Here is an 18,960-nt window from a genome sequence, read left to right on the forward strand (position 1 = left end):
TAAAGTTATAGATCTCGAAAAGTTATAAATCTTTGTAGTTGACAACTTTTTCATTTAAATTCGTTTAGAGTCTCAAATACTAATTTTAAAATTAGATGGAGATAGAATGAGAATGACGAATATCTGATTTGGCCATAGGTGTCTTATAGGTGGAGCAGTTAGGGGATGAATGCGTGAAGCCTGAGGCCATGGGTCTGAGGTCATGGGTTTGAGTGCCGGTGGCCGCGAAGCGTGCATTTGGCTATGGGTCTCTCCTTGTATTTGAAAAAAGAAATCTTATTTTTCTCATCCCGCTTTGGTTGTAAATACAATAATTCATTTTTAGAAGGCAAGACCGGAGGAGTATTTTCAGATATGTATATACGCTAGCGAATAAATGTCGCAAGTCCAAACTTTGCATGCTCGTAACAGAAATAGATAAGCATGCATCCTATACTATACGTCTGGCTAGCTTTTACTACGTTCTAGACTAGACAGCATGCATGACTTGACCATTCTTCCAAGAGGTCCTTTGATTTGTACAATGCATGCTGTAACAGAATCAAAGTTGCCTCGACGATATGCATGTCCTGTTCGTGGAATTCTACGCCCCCCTTGAATTCGTACGTAGAAAAGATTAGCACGCCGGCCATTTAGGTACGTGTGCACTAGGAGCATTTTTTCCAAGCAAACCGTAGAAAATCCACATGCTTCTCCCACTATAAATACCCCCACATACTTGCAATATATCTTCACAAAACACACAACTAGGTCAGCTGCCTCTAGATAGCAGCTTCTACTATGGAGCCATCCAACAAGCTCGCTGTCTTGCTCGTGTCGTTGGCCATGGCTGCCGCCACTGCCGTGCACCCTTCCTACGCTCAGAACTCGCCTCAAGACTACCTCACTCCCCACAACAACGCCCGTGCCGCCGTCGGCGTTGGCCCGGTGACCTGGAGCACGAAGCTGCAGCAGTTCGCGGAGAGCTACGCCGCACAGAGGGCTGGCGACTGCCGTCTCCAGCACTCCGGCGGGCCCTATGGGGAGAACATCTTCTGGGGCTCTACCGGCGCCGACCACTACGCCAAAAAGCATTTGTAGGGGCGGTTATAGATCATTTGTGGGGGTGGTTTACCTAGCCGCCCCTACGCAAGGGTCTCTACAAATCATGCATTTGTAGGGACGGTTCCCAGGCCGCCCCTACAAATCGATTCGTAGGGGCGGCTCTTATTACCAGCCACCCCTAAAAATAAATTTGTAGGGGCGGCTGGAAACACCAGCCGCCTCTACAAATAGATTTGTAGGGGCGGCTGTAGTACCAGCCGCCCCTACCAATGGATATTTGTAGGGGCGGTTCAATCTAGAACCGCCCCTACAGTACGTTTTTCTGCTAAAAAATTACTTTTTCAATTCAAAATCGCTTTGCCGAACGTCCCACAACCAACGTTCTGAACCGCGTTCGCGTTGCCGAATGCCCCGTGACCAGCGTTCGCGTTACCAAACACCCCGCGACCGCGACTACAAACATAAGAGTATTCTATAAACTACAATTACAAGTCCAATTCACATGAATATATACAATCCATCATTAAATATACAAATTACATACACATTGTTATCAACGTCCTAGAGCTAGCCTTTCTGTCTCACAAAGGTGTTGGTACTGAGGATCTGTACCTAACTCAGACTCTCGGTCATGGTAGGCGCCTCTGACGTGTACAATCTGGTTCAATATGAAGTTGCAAAGGTCGTCGACGAGCTCTAAGAGTTGGTCATCCTTGTATGGGTCTCTTTTCATTCCTTTCTCTTCTCTCCACTATAAGAAAACAAGTTTCGGTTTAGTATTTTATACCATTTACGAAGTTTTTATACTATGGGTGAAGAGGTTCAAACTTACCCTTAAGGGGTGTCTCCTGTAGGCACCGGTGTTACCCATCATAGAACATATATAGTATCCACAATGAACACTCCTAGGCTTCTGCTTGGGGCACTGTGTGTTTTGCATATGAAAATGTTTAGTAATGCTTTTGACAGCCATGTAACGGAGTACTGAAGAAGTAAGTTACACTTACCGCACATAGTATTTTTATAGTCAGCTTTTCCTTCCTTGCTGGATCATGCCTTCCATGATGATTAGTGACATAGAACCTAAATGCCCTGTTTGAATTATTTTAGCAAATACAACTTATTAGTATCCAAAAGTGAACGTTACAAGTATGTATACAAACATATAAGCTAATGAGGATTGTCGATATGTATACGTCTTGAGAATCGATATGAAGTCTTTGTATGTCACCGTGTCCTTATCTAATGAATCAAAGACCCATGCCATGCTTCTCCTGACATCGACGGCTATACAAATCCAGTGGTTGCTGCATGGATTTAATCATAGAACTAGATAAGCCCTTTTGCATCGAATGAAATATATCGAACAAAGCTTTAAGTATAGAGTTGAGCTTACTCGAAGTTGTATGGTAGCCATATAGTAGAGTGGTGTTGGAGATTTTTGAAAGCCAAGGCAATGTATGCTGCAACCTTAAGTGACTCTTCCCTTAGCTTCGCACTACGGATGCGCTCTTTCTCTCAAAGAGTCTTTGCAGCTGCTAGCTCTTTGGCATCCAGTGTTCACCGTTTAGGGTAATTAAAATTTGTTTGGGCTATAGCTTGAGGGTCTACATACCCGGCTTTCACACTTGGCATTTGTTTAACAATGTGCACTTGCATTCTACAAATCACGGCGTGGGTTAGTTACAACATAATTCAAAGATTACATTCATATCATATCGGGAGGACAAGGACTTACAGGCACCACGTGTGAATTAGATTCATCTCTATTTCTCCCAGGTGAAAGCATGTGTGCATGTCATTGAAGTCAAAGACAATTTTCCTGGCTGGGCTTCCAAATGTGCCGGTGGGAAAGCATGCTTGTATGATATCTATGCTCGTTGGGAGAATACGCAAGTACCAATCATGGAACCTTCTCATTCCAAGTGGTAGGCGCTGGATGTCCCGGTTTGGTAGGAAGGGCTTGCCTCTTTCATATTTTTTCAGGCAATCCTTTGACCATTCGATGGCATCAATATTTGGATACTGCTTTGCAATTTGGTGGAGTTTGCTACTGACGGCCTCCTCAGAACCCCGTGATGGGACTTTTTTAACTTGATTTTCAGGCTTGAACTGATCATGGGAATACCACTTGGACACCGACGAGACGTCTTTGATCGGAACATAAACTGGCCTTATGTTGATTGGAATCTTCTTTCGGAGTTCCCATTCAGGCACGTCCTCATCTTCTTGTGCATCACCTTCTTCAGGAGACACTCGTTGTTCATGTATCGGTTGTGCTTGTTGAGAAGACTGTGGCATCTCATGATGCACTTGCCCGGTATGAGCTAGAGAAGGTTGTGGCATCTCAGGCACATGCTCGATAGGAGGCGGGGAAGAATGTGGCATCTCAGGAATGTGGGGGTCACGAGACGGTGAAAATATCTCCCCGTCCTCAACAACTCGCTCCAAATTTGGGAGAGGGAGAGGCGGCAAAGAAGCAGTCAATATAATGTCCCGTTTGTGCCAGAGGATGAACTGCCCCATAATGTCTCCAAGTAACACCAGCCCCTCGGGAGTTACGTAGTCTATCCTTCACTGTATGAACTCGGGCTTCACTGTATGCACCTCGACCCTAGTGTATTCTGACAGTATCTTATTATTGTGGTGTAAGCCACCAGGAGGATGTGCCACACCCGTTGCCACCTCCATCATAGTGTTCTGCCGGCCACTGAGAAACACCAAGGTGCAACTAGTAGGTTCCCGTATGAGATCGACTGGGATTGTGGCTGCAGTGGAACCTTGGCTACTAGGAACTTTCGGAGGGCTGCCAACTAATGCCAGTTTTCCCGACGGCGTCACTAATATACGTGGCTCCGTAGACATTCCTTGCCCCTCCAGCGCCTTCGCAACTAGAGCCTTCACTTGGAGCTCAAGACTAGTCTCCCGGTCTCAGCCATGTTTCTTATACATGTGCCTGTCCTCTTTGAATCCTTGCTTCTAGGTCATCCTTTTCCCTAGCCCCCTGGTGTGGCCCGTGTGCTCCTTGTTTCCCAAGCCAAGGCTAAGCTCGTCCCTCTCTCTGGAAGGATTGAATGAGCCCGTCTCTTTGTCTTCAGCATATTTCAGTATCCTTGATACCGCCTCTTGGGTCTCTGGCTTATCAAACTTAAGATTACTGCCGGATGGTTCTGTACTCCTCGCATATATCTAGTTCCTTGAGCGTACCTTCAAGTTCGTCACATCGATATTCCCAGCAGCTGCGGCCTCTTCATCCATCTTCCTAAATTGCTCTTCCTTGGCATAGTAGCCACCGGGGCCTAGATGATGGTGGTGTTTGTTTCTCTTCATTAGCTCGGTGTTACGGGCACTGAGCTCCAATGCCTCCGCTGAAGTCTTCTGAGCCACAAGCTCCTCCCATTGACTAGGAGTTATTTTGCCGAACTCGTTGAAGGGAGTTAACCCCTTTTGGATATACTTCGTGTTGAGCTCCGACCTCCAACGTCGAAATGACTCTCCCATCATCCTGATAGCATTTTTTTATCAATTCGTGCTTACCCTTCGGAAATCTAAAATTGACCTTCAGATGCCTATCCCATAGTGCATTCTTTATGTTCTCTGGTACCTCTTTTCAGTTAGGGATTGCTGGGTTCAATTTATCTCTTACTAGGGCCCCGATCGCATTACGGAATCATCCTCTTAATTCCTTTGGCTCAAGGATCTCCCCTACTGGCCCAACCTCCGTTATCACATAGCAAGCCTTATCTGGATATAGATTTCCTTTTCTATCCCCTCGTTTCCTCTTAGGCTTGATAGTCGTGGTTGTGTCTTGAGTTTGTTGAGCAGAGGATCATGATCCGTCTCTGTGGTTGTTGCCTCTGCTCTCCTTTTCTCTACTCCGTCTTGTCTAGTGAGATGTCGCGGATGTCGACATCGTCTTTTCTGAGTTTCAGGAGGGACCTGTATATATGATAGATCAAAGTGTTAGCAGAGGTAACACAACCAAAGCTTTAGCAAAATTTACATGCTAAGGCTTCTTCCCTACCTCCTCGTTCGGGTCAAAATCCTTGTCCAAATCTTCCTCCATTGGCCTCCTTCTTGCTTCAGGTGGGAAAGGATCCTCGGGACTTTCATATCCCTCTTCTGACGCATCATCCTCTTCTTCTTCGCCTTCAGCATCCTCTCCTTTGGGGCCTTTCTCCTCGTCACACTCCTCCTAAGTAAGCATCACTTCTAGATCCTTTTCTACCTCGTTATCGAACTGTTCCTGAGTAAGCTGGTCCTCTAGTGCTTGTTCCTCAAGGGTTGGCTGCTCATCATGCTTGGGGCATCGAGCTGCACTGTCTGTTGTCCGTGATATTATTTCGCGCTTTGTTCTAAAATATGCAAGAAAGTGTGCTTTAGGTACGTGAGAAGGTATAAGAAATCAAAAAGGTCTATAAATCAAAGTAGTCCTATAAAACAACAATATAAAAAATGAGAAGTAGCAGTGGTAGAGGCCTCAGAAACATGTCAATCATCATTTGATCTTGAACTTGGAGCATCAAGGCATCATAACAGAGAAGAGAGGAGAAGGTAATGTAGGGGCGGCTGCTAATGATGCCAAGTTCCTCATAAGTTCTTGATCATCAGCTCATATTCCATATAATGTATGGACTTGCTCATATTCCGTGCTTTCAGACCATCCTTTGACTTGTCTGTGTCCATCAAGGTAGCAATGAGACTCTCAAAGATATTCTTCTACACGTGCATAGCATCAATAGCATGGGGGGCCTCCAAGTCTAGCCAATAAGGCAGATACTGAAAGAAGATCGATTGTTTCTTGAAAGGTACGCCTTCGACAGGAGGTGTGCTTCTATCTCTGTTGGTCCCATCCAGATTCTTCTTTCCATAGACGACGCGTATGTTTTTCACTATTCTGTACACATGTTCTCCGTTATGACGTCTCTCCGGAGGGGGTTCAATCTCCGAGACGTTGTCATAAAATCTAAAGAACAATTTGCTGTGGTACTTGTGACTTGTCTTTAAGAAGCGTCGGTTTCTTAGGTAAACTATCTTCTTGGATGCATCCAGGTACACCCATGTAGTACCATCCAAGCAAACCAAGCATCTCGTCTTTCCTTTGATCTGTCCAGACAAAGCAAACAACACAGGGTAATCATTGGTAGTAACAAATATTATTGCTCTACATATAAAGTCCTCCTTTCGGAACGCATCGTACATCTGCTCCCCATGCCTCCATAGCCTCTCCATTTCTTGCATCAAGGGCTCGAGGAACACGTCTATATCAATGCCTGGTTGTTTAGGGCCAGAAATAAGAATAGTGAGGAGAATGTACTTTCTCTTCTGACACAACCATGTTGGAATGTTGTATATGGTCAAGATCACTGGCCATGTGCCGTGGTCGCTCATCCTCTCATTGAAGGGATTCATTCCATCGGTGCTCAGGCCAAACCATACATTCCTTGGGTCATCACTGAATTCTTTATGCTTCTCATCAAACCTTTGCCACTAACTACAATCAGCCGGGTGTGCAATCTTATCATCATCCACCTTGCGCTCATCATCCCACCATGTCATGAGTGTGGCTTCTTTAGGGTTTAGGAACATACGTCTCAAGCGGTCGGTCACTGGCAGGTACCACATTACCAGGGTAGGAATTCTTCTCTGCTTTGCATCGTTGCCTAATGGAGTGTCCTCTGGGGGCTGAGATTCTTGTACCACCTTTTTTGTACCCTTCTTATTCCTCTTTTTCCCCGTGGATGGTTTGTCCCCACCGTAAAGGTCATTGTTCTTGTACCGGCTGGCCCCACACCGGGGATATTTATCCAATGACTTGAATGTTTCGCCACGAAAAAGTATACAGTGGTTGGGGCATGCATGTATTTTTTCAACCCCCATTGTCAATGGACTTATGACCTTCTTCGCTTGGTACGTGTTGGCGGGAACTGAGTTTGGTTGTGGCAGCACCCATGACAGGAGATGCAATAGATCATTGAAACTACAGTCTGACCAACCGTACTTAGCCTTCAGGATGAGCAGCTCAAGCACAAAACGTAGTAATGTCCAATGTGTCGGACAACCCTTTTCAACACCATACACAGTCTCCTTCGATGCTTTTGTCACTCTTTCCAAATTTTCTAGACATTTCGGGCTATTTAGTAAAATCTCTGGTCCAAGGGTTCGAATCATATCATCTAAATCATCTTCAACTCCGACACGTGCTCCACCATCATTATTGGCACCACATTTGTCGTTACCATCCCAACCACCAGCATCACCACCTTGTTCATTGCCAAACTCAAAATCCATTCGTGCATCAAGCTCTGCTGAATATTGGGACAGAGATTCTATGGTTTCGTCGTCGTATTCCTCCCCATCCTCGTCGTTAACAATAACCGTTTCACCATGATGAATCCACACTGTGTAGTCCTCAACAAATCCTCGCATAATCAAATGTGATCTTATGATAGTCACATCTATCCATGCCATACGGTTCTTGTAATCTTTATAGGGGCAACTAATTGTATCCTTATTCTTTTTCAATATCGTTGCATGCTTCGTTGCGGCTTCAATAAATTTATCCACCTCTTCACAAAAACCTGCCTTGAACCTTAACGAACCATACATCCAAGAGTTCCTGTACTCCATCTTTTACAACAACAACAAAACAAATATTAAAGGACTACTTATTCAGATATATATAAAAATGAATCAAAGTAATAATTATTCGAGAATAATTGTATATACCTCAGATATATATGAATATAAATCTAATATAATTACATGAAGCATACAAACACACCATGGTAGAGAAAAATTAATTAATGGCCCATTTATCCATAAATAATTAAAATACATATTTATTGATTACAATAAACAATTTCAAAGACAACAATTAGCAATAATTATACTTTACCCAATATCTTTCATACAAACCATAATCCAATTTTATCAAACATAAATTTACAAAAACGAAATTAATAAAAAAACCAAACCCTAGATCTAGATCACATGCACATGAAACATACATAAAACTAACTAATGGTTCACTAAAATCAAGAAACATGGACCAAATAAGGGTATGATCTTGTTTTCCTCCCTAATTTACCCTAGTACATTTAAAAGTTGGGTCCAATTTGCTCATAAATAGCTCAAGCACCATAGAAGAGAGAGAAAAACAAAACTCTAATTATTCACTAACCAACCATTAAAACTTAAAAAAAAGTTTGGAATAGCATTTTCTTACCTTCTACAACCTCTCCACCAAAGGATTTGAGACCAAAACCTTCCCCCCTTTAATAGAGCAATTTTTAGGAGGTGCCCAAGGCATCCCCACCTTTTTTTCACGAGTTGGAGTGAGTGACCCGAGGAGGAAGAAGGAGCTGCATTTGTTTTATATGGGGGGCATTTGTAGGGACGGCTGGTGATTGAGCCGCCCCTACAAATCAGTGGGGCAGCTCAATCACCAGCCGCCCCTACAAATACCATTTTAGGGACGGCTGGTAATTGAGCTGCCCCTACAAATCAGACTCTATTTTTAGGGACGGCTCGTAACACCAGCCGCCCCTGCTGTTCCGTTTGTAGGGGCGGCTAGTGTCTGAGCACCCTAGCATGCCACTGTAAGGGCGGCTCCATCACCAACCGTCCCTACAAAAAATTCGAACCGTTGCTAAAAATCGTTTTACCTAATGGACTGAAAGGCGGCGGACGCGGTGCGGTCGTAGGTGGACGAGAAGCAGTGGTACAACTACGCCACCAACAGCTGCGCCGCCGGCAAGGTGTGCGGCCACTACACGCAGGTGGTGTGGCGCGCCACCACCAGCATCGGCTGCGCCCGCGTCGTCTGCCGCGACAACCGCGGCGTCTTCATCATTTGCAACTACGAGACCCGCGGCAACATCGTGGGACAGAAGCCCTACTGATCGATTGTGCCTGTGATCGACGGCTGATATATATATGGACACGTCCGTGTGCATGCATGCACCGCATGACTTTCCATATATGAATAAGATTTTATTAGTAAATAAACGGCCATCTCTGAGTGGAATATCTATAGTAGTCATCAATAAAGAGGGTCGTACACCTACCACTAGTACAGAGATGCTTTCTACCACTAGTATAGAGATGCTTTCTACATGCTTTGACATTTTTCACTAGCGTATCGCCGATATGAAAGGCCAGTAAAAATCAAGATCTTCACTGGCTAGTGTCTAAATCCAAGGTAGCGTCTAATGCCAAGGTGAAAGGCCAGTAAAATTCAGATCTTCATTGGCATGAGAACCGCTAGGTATTTGGCTTAAGAAAACCGTCTTCGTTAATCGATTTTCACGTTTTAAGTCACATATCACGCGATTTTTCGCATGAAAACGCCCGTTGCACAATCGTCGACGCTCGAACACACGACCTCAGGCTTCACAGCGTTCGTCCCCTAACCACTTCACCCATAAGACAATGTGTCCATTTAGGATATTTGTCCTCCCTATTTATGTTTATCTTGTTTTGAAATGAGCATTTGGGACCCTAAATAAATTCAAATAAAAAATTTATCAACTACAAAGTTTTATAACTTTTCAAGACCTACAACTTTTGTTTTAGTCATTTCTCCATGTAAGGTCGTTTGAAGAATTTGAATTTCAAATGTGAGGAAATTCAAACAAAATGTTTTTGGATAGATGGTTTCAAATAAAAAAGTTGTTAACTACAAAGTTGTACAACGTTTCGAGATCTACAACTTCCATTTTGGTCGTTTCTCTATCTAAGCTCATTAAAAAAATCGAATTTCAAATGTGAGAAATTCAAATGTAATTTCGTTAGATAGATTATTTGAAATAAAAAGTTGTGACAATTCCATCGATCATCACCATCCTCCAAAACATGGAAGACTTGAGTATAATAACCCCAACACTTGTCATGTAAAGTTAGTGGAATTTGAGATGCCACGGAAGATGGGTCAAGAGGAAGCCGCTTCATCAAGCAAAAGCATAGCTCTCACATGTGATGAGCACAAAAGATGACGCCACTTGTGTTTCTATGTAGTCTGAATGATCAAGCTAGGCACAAGAAGATGATGCCACTAGATAACGAGAGCTTGTACTAGCAAATAAACACCAAAATGAGTCCATCAAGATTCAAACAATTTCAAGCTAGGCACCATATGATAAAGCATGATTTTAGGAAAAGAAATGAAAGTAGTTTCATATTTTTCCAAGCTACAACAAAATTTCTACGGATTTCCTAAGAGTAAAGCAAATTTTATGATTTTTAGTAGAAAATTTTATGATTTTTACTTGCATTATTTTCCATATAAAATTTTTTGAATATTTTTTTGAAAATTCATTTTTATGAACTTTTTGTATATTTTTTAAAATATTTCTAGTCTATTTTACCTCCCTGAACTTTTAACTAGTTCAATTATACATCCCTATGATGAACCATCGTCAAGACCACACAAGGTGCAAAACCAAACGATTTTAAAAGTTATGAGGTGTCAAAAAATCGGTTTTGTAAATAAGGAAGGTAAATCGGATTGCCGCAAAAGTTAAGGGGGTCAAAAGAACTATTATTTTCATTATTTCAGGTCACCAGCAAACCACGTCCAGCCCAAGAAATTCTCTAGTCCCGGCCCATCAAGCCCAATAATGCGTAGACCCAGTAAACGTAGTATCGGCCCACGAATCCAACCACGCTTGCGCCTGCCTTGCCGTCTCTTGCCGCGGGCGCACGACTTTTCCCCCAACAACCCGATCGCCCACGCAAACCTCTCCCCAACTCGATCAAACCGCGGACGACAAAACCCCCACCAAAATTCCCCCAAATTTCATACCTCCTCAGCCCCAGGAATCTCGAATCCCGATGCTCCCAGCCTCCACCGACTCCCTGGTGATCGTCACCAGCAGCGCATGAGCTTCCTCCGCCTGCTAGCGGACTCCTTCTCTTCGCTGCTCTTCTCGTCGCGGGGTGGGGGAGCGCCCATGGACGCGGCTGGGGCTGCGCCGTCGCCGGCGGTGGTGGTGGGGGAGCGCGTGGCGGTGAAGCTCAGGGGCTACTTCGACCTCGCCAAGGAGGAGATCGACAAGGCCGTGCGCGCCGAGGAGTGGGGGCTCCCCGACGACGCCACCGCGCACTACCGCAACGCGATGCGCGTCATGCTCGAGGCCAAGGCCGCGCGCGTCCCCGACGCCGTCTCGTCCAGGTGCGCCCGGGTTCGGTTCCTCGTCCCCGTCGCAGCTAGAGCCACTACAATGGTTGGTGACTGACTAGTGGGAGCTTGCAGCGAGAGGGGGCAGGTCAGGGTGTACCAGGAGAAGATCGCCAAGTGGCAGGCGCAGGTCGAGGAGCGGCTCAGAGTGCTTGGGCAGAGAAGTGGTGAAGGTGTGCACTCCTTTTTCTTGTCAATTCAGTTCCACTATGATAAGCCACTGCGTCGCTAAATGTGATCAGCTATGTGCGCTTTGCGTCTAGGATAATCTGCCCTACAGCCATTGTTCACTCTGTTATCTGCTTGAAAGTATGTGCTATTATCTAGACTAGACATTCACTTAGCGAGCTGTTCAAAAGTTTGGTATTTTGTTATCTGATTATTAGGGCGTGTTTGACATGGCTTCTCGCGGCTCTTCTCCTCTTACATCTTGTACTGTAGCGGCACTGTTTATAGGAGCCGTTTTTCTCTCTCCGGTCAAAATGAACTGGGAGACAGGAGAAGCCATGACCATGAGTTGTAGCTCCTCTGGCTTTGGCTCCTCCGGTACTGTAGCGAGGAGCCGGAGCCCGAAGGAGCCCAGCCAAACACGCCCTAGTCAGCAGTGTTGTTGAGTAAGGGCTTCAAATATTATTTGTTTCTACATATGGATTTTTTCCTGATTTCCTTGTTCACTGTACTTCCTTGGGAGTTAATTGTGTTATCTTGTCTGTGATTTTCAGGGGCCACTGCTGCAGTAGTGCCTAAGAAGGTACAGTTTCTCGACATCTAGCTGCATGTGGGTTTGTATCTTGTATCGAACTTTTGTTTCACAGCTTAAATATTTGTTACCTTCTGAATTTTAATGTCTTCATCTAGGTTATTTGGCATAGGAATGTGATATAATGTACCTAGTTTTTTTAAGTGAAATTAAAACAGGACTATATTCTATGCAAACTTTTCCTCCTTGCCTGACTAGCCCTATTTCGGTGATATGTTGAAATAGTGCAACGGACTACTTGTTAAGCTATGTTCTTGTTGGGGGTGGTCAGGGAGCCACCCTCTATGGTATAATTTTTTCAGTTTTGATATCAAAATATCAAACACTAGAAAAGTTACAAGTATGATTATTGTAGGTTGCTGCAAGCAATCCTATTAGTAGGACTGCAAGAACAGCGCCAAATAGCATCCAAAGATCTCCTTTGCAAAATAGTCCTACCTTCAACAGAGGTGGCCAAGCATCTGGACATCAGAAGATAGGAAGTGGAGCTTCCAGACCTGTTCAAAAGGCTGGTGGAAGCTATGATGACAAGCTTGTTGAAATGATTAATACAACAATTGTGGATAGAAGCCCTGCTGTTAAATGGGATGACGTTGGTATGCTGCTGAGTCCTCTATAGTCCAGTAAAACATTTGTTACAGTATCCTTGATCAGACGTTTGATTTGTAGCTGGTCTTGACAAGGCAAAGCAAGCACTCATGGAAATGGTTATTTTGCCTACTAAACGAAGGGATTTGTTCACCGGACTTCGGAGACCTGCTAGGGGTAAGAGCATTCTGAAACTGTCTTGTTTTGCACACTTGTTCTATTAATAGGAAGATCTGATTAAAGTTCACATCATCTTTTAGGTTTGCTTCTCTTTGGTCCACCTGGGAATGGAAAAACAATGCTTGCCAAAGCTGTTGCATCAGAATCTGAAGCAACATTTTTTAATGTTTCGGCTTCTTCATTGACATCAAAGTGGGTATGTGCTTATCCTTAACTTTGTGACAATTTTTCGTTGTGAACAGTCTAAATTAATTCGTTTTTCATTGGAGAACAGGTAGGAGAAGCTGAAAAACTTGTCAGGACACTTTTCATGGTTGCAATTGATAGACAACCATCTGTTATTTTTATGGACGAGGTTCGTGTTGCATGCTCTTTGTACAGTAATCATTTGTAGTTAGCTTCTCGATTCATATTCTTTCTGAAATTTATGTAATAGAATTCTATATTTCTATTCAGGTTTGCTTTGCTTCCGTTTTCTCTAGAATCTTTTATTGATGGAACCTTTTGCGAGATTTAAAAGTACTCCCTACCAATTTGTTAGAAACCTAGAATGGTGATGTATCATTAAAAACAGAAAGGTTTGATCATTTGAAAAAAGTATAATTATTAGACATGGAAAAGATATAATTTCCATCCACTTGTTTTCCGTATGTTCTCCACAAAACAGTGGATTTCATTAAACATTGCATTCTGCCCTTAGATTTATGCGACATGTTTTTGTTAGCATTTAACTTCTTTTGGTTGTCCTGTAACTCCGTTGTTTTTTAGTTTGTGTCAGTGTTTCGAATCACTGACCGGTAAATTTGTGTTTGCACGTCTGGCCCGGATGGTGTGCTTGGAGGGCACAGGGGTTTATACTGGTTCGGGCGGAATGCCCCTACGTCCAAGTTGAGGCTGCTCGTGTTACCGGCACTTGTTTGTAGTAGGGGTTACAAATGGGCGAGAGAGAAGGTCCCAAGTCTCTGATGGAAGGATCGAATGGAGTTGAGTCTAGTTGAACTCGTTGAGCCGTGCCCTTCATCTCCTTTTATAGATGAAGGGGGAGGTGCAGGTTACACGAGAGAGAGAGAGAGAGAGAGAAGCGAGGAGGAAGAAGGCCTCCAGGGTCGCGGCGCCCTTCATCTCCTTTACGTGGGTCCCCCCGGTCCTGTAGATGATGACGGGGACGGCTCCACGTCGCGACCCTGTTCGCCACTGGCGCTACACGCGGGCATCGTCAGCCTGTCGTGGCGCCCCATTTCGTCCTGGCGGGCAGCATGGTCAACAGGTACCCCTGACGGAAGTCGTACGGGGATTAGGTAGCATAGCGCCGGCACGCCCGACACTGTTGGCGACGTGGGTCCTCAGGTATGCTCGTCGTGGCCGTGGGTCACGTCAAGACGCGCCTACTCCCTTTCTGGTGTCAAAAGTTTGACCCTGGGATCGTACTCTTAGACCCGTAGTGGTTGAGGGCGGTACGGACCCCCGTCGGGCGAGGTTGAACCCCCCTTCGAGGGGTCTAGCGAGGCAAAGTCCGCGCCCGAGGGGTCGGGCGAGACGGAGCCCGCACCCTCAGGGTCAGGCGAGACGGAGCCCGCGCCCTCAGGGTCGGACGAGATGGAGCCCGCGCCCTCGGGGTCGGACGAGACGGAGCCCGCGCCCTCGGGGTCAGGCATGACGGAGCCCGCGCCCTCGGGGTCGGGCGACACGGAGCCCGCACCCTCGGGGTCGGGCGCGACGGAGCCCGTACCTTCGGGGTCGGGCGAGACAGAGCCCGTACCTTCGGGGTCGGGCGAGACCAAAATACGCTCTTGACCATCCGGGCGTGTTAGCGTTCGCGGCCATCAGCTTCCTTCTTCCAGGTATCCCTAATACTATACCCGACAGTTTGACATTTTTGTTGTGGCCTGTTCCAGAAATCTATTTGATATACACAGATTATTTGTTTTTATTTTGTGATTTTGCAAGTAAAATCTTTCTGATATTTGCTCTGGTGAGCAAAAGGATGTCTATATCTTCTGTTAGTTCAATTGCCATATGATATTCTTACAGTATTGAACTGCATTTCTTAGGTGATTTTATAGATTATCATATTTTAGTTGCTTTCTTGTAATATTGGAGGCTGAGGCTTCTTTGTGGTGGCTGGTTTTTACTTTGCAGATTGATAGTGTCATGTCTACAAGGTTGGCTAATGAGAATGACTCTAGCAGGCGACTGAAATCTGAATTCCTTATCCAATTTGATGGGGTGTCCTCAAACCCAGATGATTTAGTAATTGTTATAGGTTAGCATCTTTATCTTCCTCTAGTTGTTTAATTACGCTTAGCTTTTACCGTATGTTTGGATCTAGCTAAATATATGATACATCTTACATGTGCAATTGTAATTCTAGCTAAATATATGATACATATTACATGTGCAATTGTAAGTTACAACTAGATAATCCTGAAACCCCATACTAAAATGTTTATTTGCAAGTTCTGCTGTTTTGGATTTGATATCCAGTATTTGGCAGTCACTTCAATTTCAATGTAAATGACCCTTAACTTCAACTCCTAGTATTTGGTTTCCATTACTTAAGTAACCTTGTCTAGGACATGTTAGGAATTTTGCTTTGTATTTTGGCTTCTTGTGGGGTCAATTCTGGGCTCCGTCATTTCTGAAGCAGTTTTCAGCCTTATAGGGCAGGAGCTGTCATCGCTACAACAACAACAAACAAAGCCTTTTAGTCCTAAGCAAGTTGGGGTAGGCTAGAGTTGAAACCCAACATGAGCTGTCATCACTAAATTAGTCTAATTAATATTCCACTTTACCTTCTCAGCTTTTAGTGACCACATTTCTCATGATTACTTTTTTAGTAAAGAAAAAGGAGCCTGGAAACTAATGATTGTTCTTTGCGTTACCAAAATATGACCTTTACTTTTGTCTTCTTTACATAGCGGCTGGTTTTATAGAAGACAACTCTAGATTAGCTGTGTGCACTATGTATATGGATCCTATTTGACATGACATTATCTGTATATAGGATTACATGTGTTTTTTTATTTTTTAATGCTGAATTATCTTTTCTTGTGTTATCTATATTTTGTTGATGCCAATTCTCTGTCCAGGGGCTACTAATAAATCTCAAGAGTTGGATGATGCTGTTCTTCGAAGACTGGTAAGATCTATTCTAACATAGATATGGTGTGGTACTGTTTTTTGTTGAGTTCAGAGTTTGTGCAGCATGGAAGCTTTACACCTGATTCCTGAGATACTTGCCTCAATCTCTATTGCATTAGTGGATTAGCCTGTGAGAGAAATTTTCTGAAACTGAGAATGAAAAAATGACAGTTTGAACTAGTTACAGTAGCAACTTGTGTTTGTCAATATCTTTTAGTAAAGTAGATGGCTACTATAAAGCATGGTTGATGACGCAACATGTAATTCATTGATACTGTAGTATCATTATTCTGTTCTGTTACTGTATTAGTCAGTGAGTGAGTTAGGAGCTGGGCCTTAGGATCATTGTTGAAGGATCATTGTTGAAGTGTTGTGCACTTATTTTCTCATTAATACCATACTATGCTGTCTTGTTTTTCTAGATATTGAATGCCACTTTTTTTTATCTGATAAATAGGTAAAAAGAATATATGTGCCACTACCTGATCCAAATGTACGGAAGCTACTTCTGAAAAATCAGCTCAAAGGACAAGCATTCAAATTGTCGAGTAAGTGCTCCAAGGTTTCTCTTGATAACTACTTGATCGTGGTGGTTGTATACATAGCATTTTTTTTTTACGTTTGGCACAGTAGCTAACCTGGAACTGGTTCCTGACAGACTATGATTTCGAAAGACTTGCTGTGGAGACTGAAGGTATTGTATATTCTAGTTAGTATATGGTTGTTTTGAAAACATGGGCTATGTTGTTCCTGACAGTCCTGTTTGTAGGATATTCTGGAAGTGATCTGAGAGCCTTGTGCGAAGAAGCTGCAATGATGCCAATAAGAGAGCTTGGTCCACAGAATATTCTTACTATTAAAGCAAATCAGGTACGTTTTTAAAACAGTCTGAACTTAGATTCATTTGTTCTGAAATTTTTCACTGTTAAAATACCAGCTCAAACAGTCTTGTAAGGTATCTTTACAGATAACATAGCCTAAGCAGTTATTGCCTAGTAAAACTTGGGAATGTCTGGTATACAGAGCAGTTAACCCCGTTTCTAACCTTATATCTTCAGTTGCGACCTTTGAGGTATGAGGATTTCAAGAACGCGATGACGGTGATCAGGCCAAGCTTGCAGAAGAGCAAATGGGACGAGCTGGAGAAATGGAACGAGGAATTCGGTTCCAGCTGACGGCGACGCACGCTGCCTGATGATGGTGATGATCAAGCGGCCCTATTTCCATCTGTACATGATTTATGTCTCCCGCATTGTGGCTCACAACACAAGTGGTCACACACACGCCCATTGATGCGTCCTCGTTGGGCTGGGCAGCACAACATCAACAGAAGCAGAAGGTATATTGCTTGGGAACAGCCCCTATATAGTATAGCCATTGAAATGCTGCTGCCCAAGTTATTGGGAAAAAAAACCTCGTGTGTGTTGTTAGTCGATGAGCGAGCTGCTTGGGCCGCCGAGGGCGAAATCGAAGTGCCGTCGTTGTGTAAAAAGACAAACACAAAAACTAAAGGATTAATTAATGGCTTATATATATTTTAACATTTAACAAACAGTTGAAGTTTAGGGTGGTGCCGCTGCAACGTGCCGGATCCGATCCGATCCACGGGCAACAGCAGCAGCGGCACGGGCGCATGCCGCATATCATGTGCCGGTGCTCGCAGTGTACCGTGTACAGTGTAACGGTGAACCGTGAACGGTACGATATACGGTATTCGCAGTGTGGCATGTGGGTAGCCGAAGGCCTGTTTAGTTTCAACAAGTTTTTCTAAAAAGTGCTACAGTGGACATCGTATTGAATCTTACGATACGTGCATGGCGTATTAAATGTAGACGAAAAAAAAAAACTAATTGCATAGTTTGATTGAAAATCGCGAGACAAATGTTTTGAGCCTAATTAGTCCATGATTGAATACTAATTACCAAATAAAAACGAAAGTGCTACCGTAGCCAAATTTCTAAATTTCACCCAACTAAACACAGCGAGTCTTCTTTTCTTCCTGTGGTCTGCTGCTGCTGCTATACACATGCGACTCAAGTTCAGCCTCCACAACCATGGTGGGACGGGCGTCAAAAAAAAACATGGGACGAGCGTACTACATCATACTGTAGCAACATATGCCTCGGCTCTAGAGGCACACGGCTTGTTCGCTTGTTTGTATACGATCGTAGATTATAAGTTGGAATAGTATTTTTTCTAGAATAGTATTTTTCTCTTACACCAAACCAGCCAACAGTAAATAATTCATGATCGTTTATGATGAAACGAACAGGCTCACAGATGGGTGCTCGCGTCCCGTCAGGGCCACCAGCAACGACGATCCGGCCATGGCCGCTGCACCTGCACTCCTCTTTTCTTCTTCTCCTTTCACCTCAGCCTCACTACTCGCTCTGTGAATTCCTTGCACGCATCGAGAGGTGAGATTGAAAGAAACGAGCCTTCAGAGATAGATCTCAGCGTGATCGGCTAGGGCTAGCTGGCTGGGCTGGCTGGCCAACCCCTTCACATGAATACTATTCATATATGAACCAGCCAACTGAAGAGACATCTCTCTCACGAGTCTCGCGGGGCCATGCAATGCAACCGAGTGAGTGCCCTCCTCTAGTCACCTAGGCACCTAGCTCAGCTAGTATGTGTGCCTATGACACTGTGTGTGGGGTCAGGGGGTGGGGTGTCACGCCCTACCCTGCCACCACTCACACCACAAAGTGGCAAGAGTGCTACAGAGGATAATGTAACTTGTTTCTCATATCATATGCATCAACAATTCACGTCCATTTTTTCATATAAGAGATTTACTATAGCGTCGTTTATATGATGTGTGTCTCACTCCATAACAAAGCACCAAACCATCTTCGCTCTCACCTAGGGTTAACGTCATAATAACCTGTCATTTCTCCACCAAGACATGTGGAGCAGCCATACGAAGGGGCGGATCCAACGGTGGGGCAGGGGGCTCAAGCCCCCCTATCCATACCGAAACAGTGGAACCTCCTGTAGAGCCCCTATGAATTTTTAGGCAAAGTTCTATAGTGTAGGGGGGCTGAGACTTAAGATCGAGCAGCAG

The 18,960-nt window shown here is 44.2% G+C and overlaps 2 protein-coding genes across 2 annotated transcripts; both read left to right on the forward strand.

Moving 5' to 3' along the window:
• Positions 1–825: 825 nt before the first annotated feature.
• Positions 826–8,948, forward strand: LOC136525527 (pathogenesis-related protein PRMS-like). Its single transcript, XM_066518483.1, has 2 exons — positions 826–1,076; positions 8,789–8,948. The coding sequence occupies exons 1-2, from the start codon at positions 826–828 to the stop codon at positions 8,946–8,948; spliced, it is 411 nt and encodes a 136-aa protein (XP_066374580.1).
• A 1,835-nt stretch (positions 8,949–10,783) lies between these two features.
• Positions 10,784–17,445, forward strand: LOC136528287 (uncharacterized). The gene is made up of 13 exons (XM_066521229.1): positions 10,784–11,218; positions 11,300–11,397; positions 11,947–11,975; positions 12,340–12,580; positions 12,654–12,749; positions 12,833–12,948; positions 13,027–13,107; positions 14,892–15,015; positions 15,842–15,891; positions 16,351–16,441; positions 16,552–16,587; positions 16,663–16,763; positions 16,952–17,445. Exons 1-13 carry the CDS (start codon positions 10,926–10,928, stop codon positions 17,066–17,068), a joined length of 1,473 nt encoding a protein of 490 aa, XP_066377326.1. The 5' UTR covers positions 10,784–10,925; the 3' UTR covers positions 17,069–17,445.
• The last annotated feature ends 1,515 nt before the right edge of the window (positions 17,446–18,960 follow it).

This window comes from Miscanthus floridulus, chromosome 19 (assembly GCF_019320115.1).
Source record: "Miscanthus floridulus cultivar M001 chromosome 19, ASM1932011v1, whole genome shotgun sequence".
In the NCBI taxonomy this organism is placed as follows: Eukaryota; Viridiplantae; Streptophyta; class Magnoliopsida; order Poales; family Poaceae; genus Miscanthus; species Miscanthus floridulus.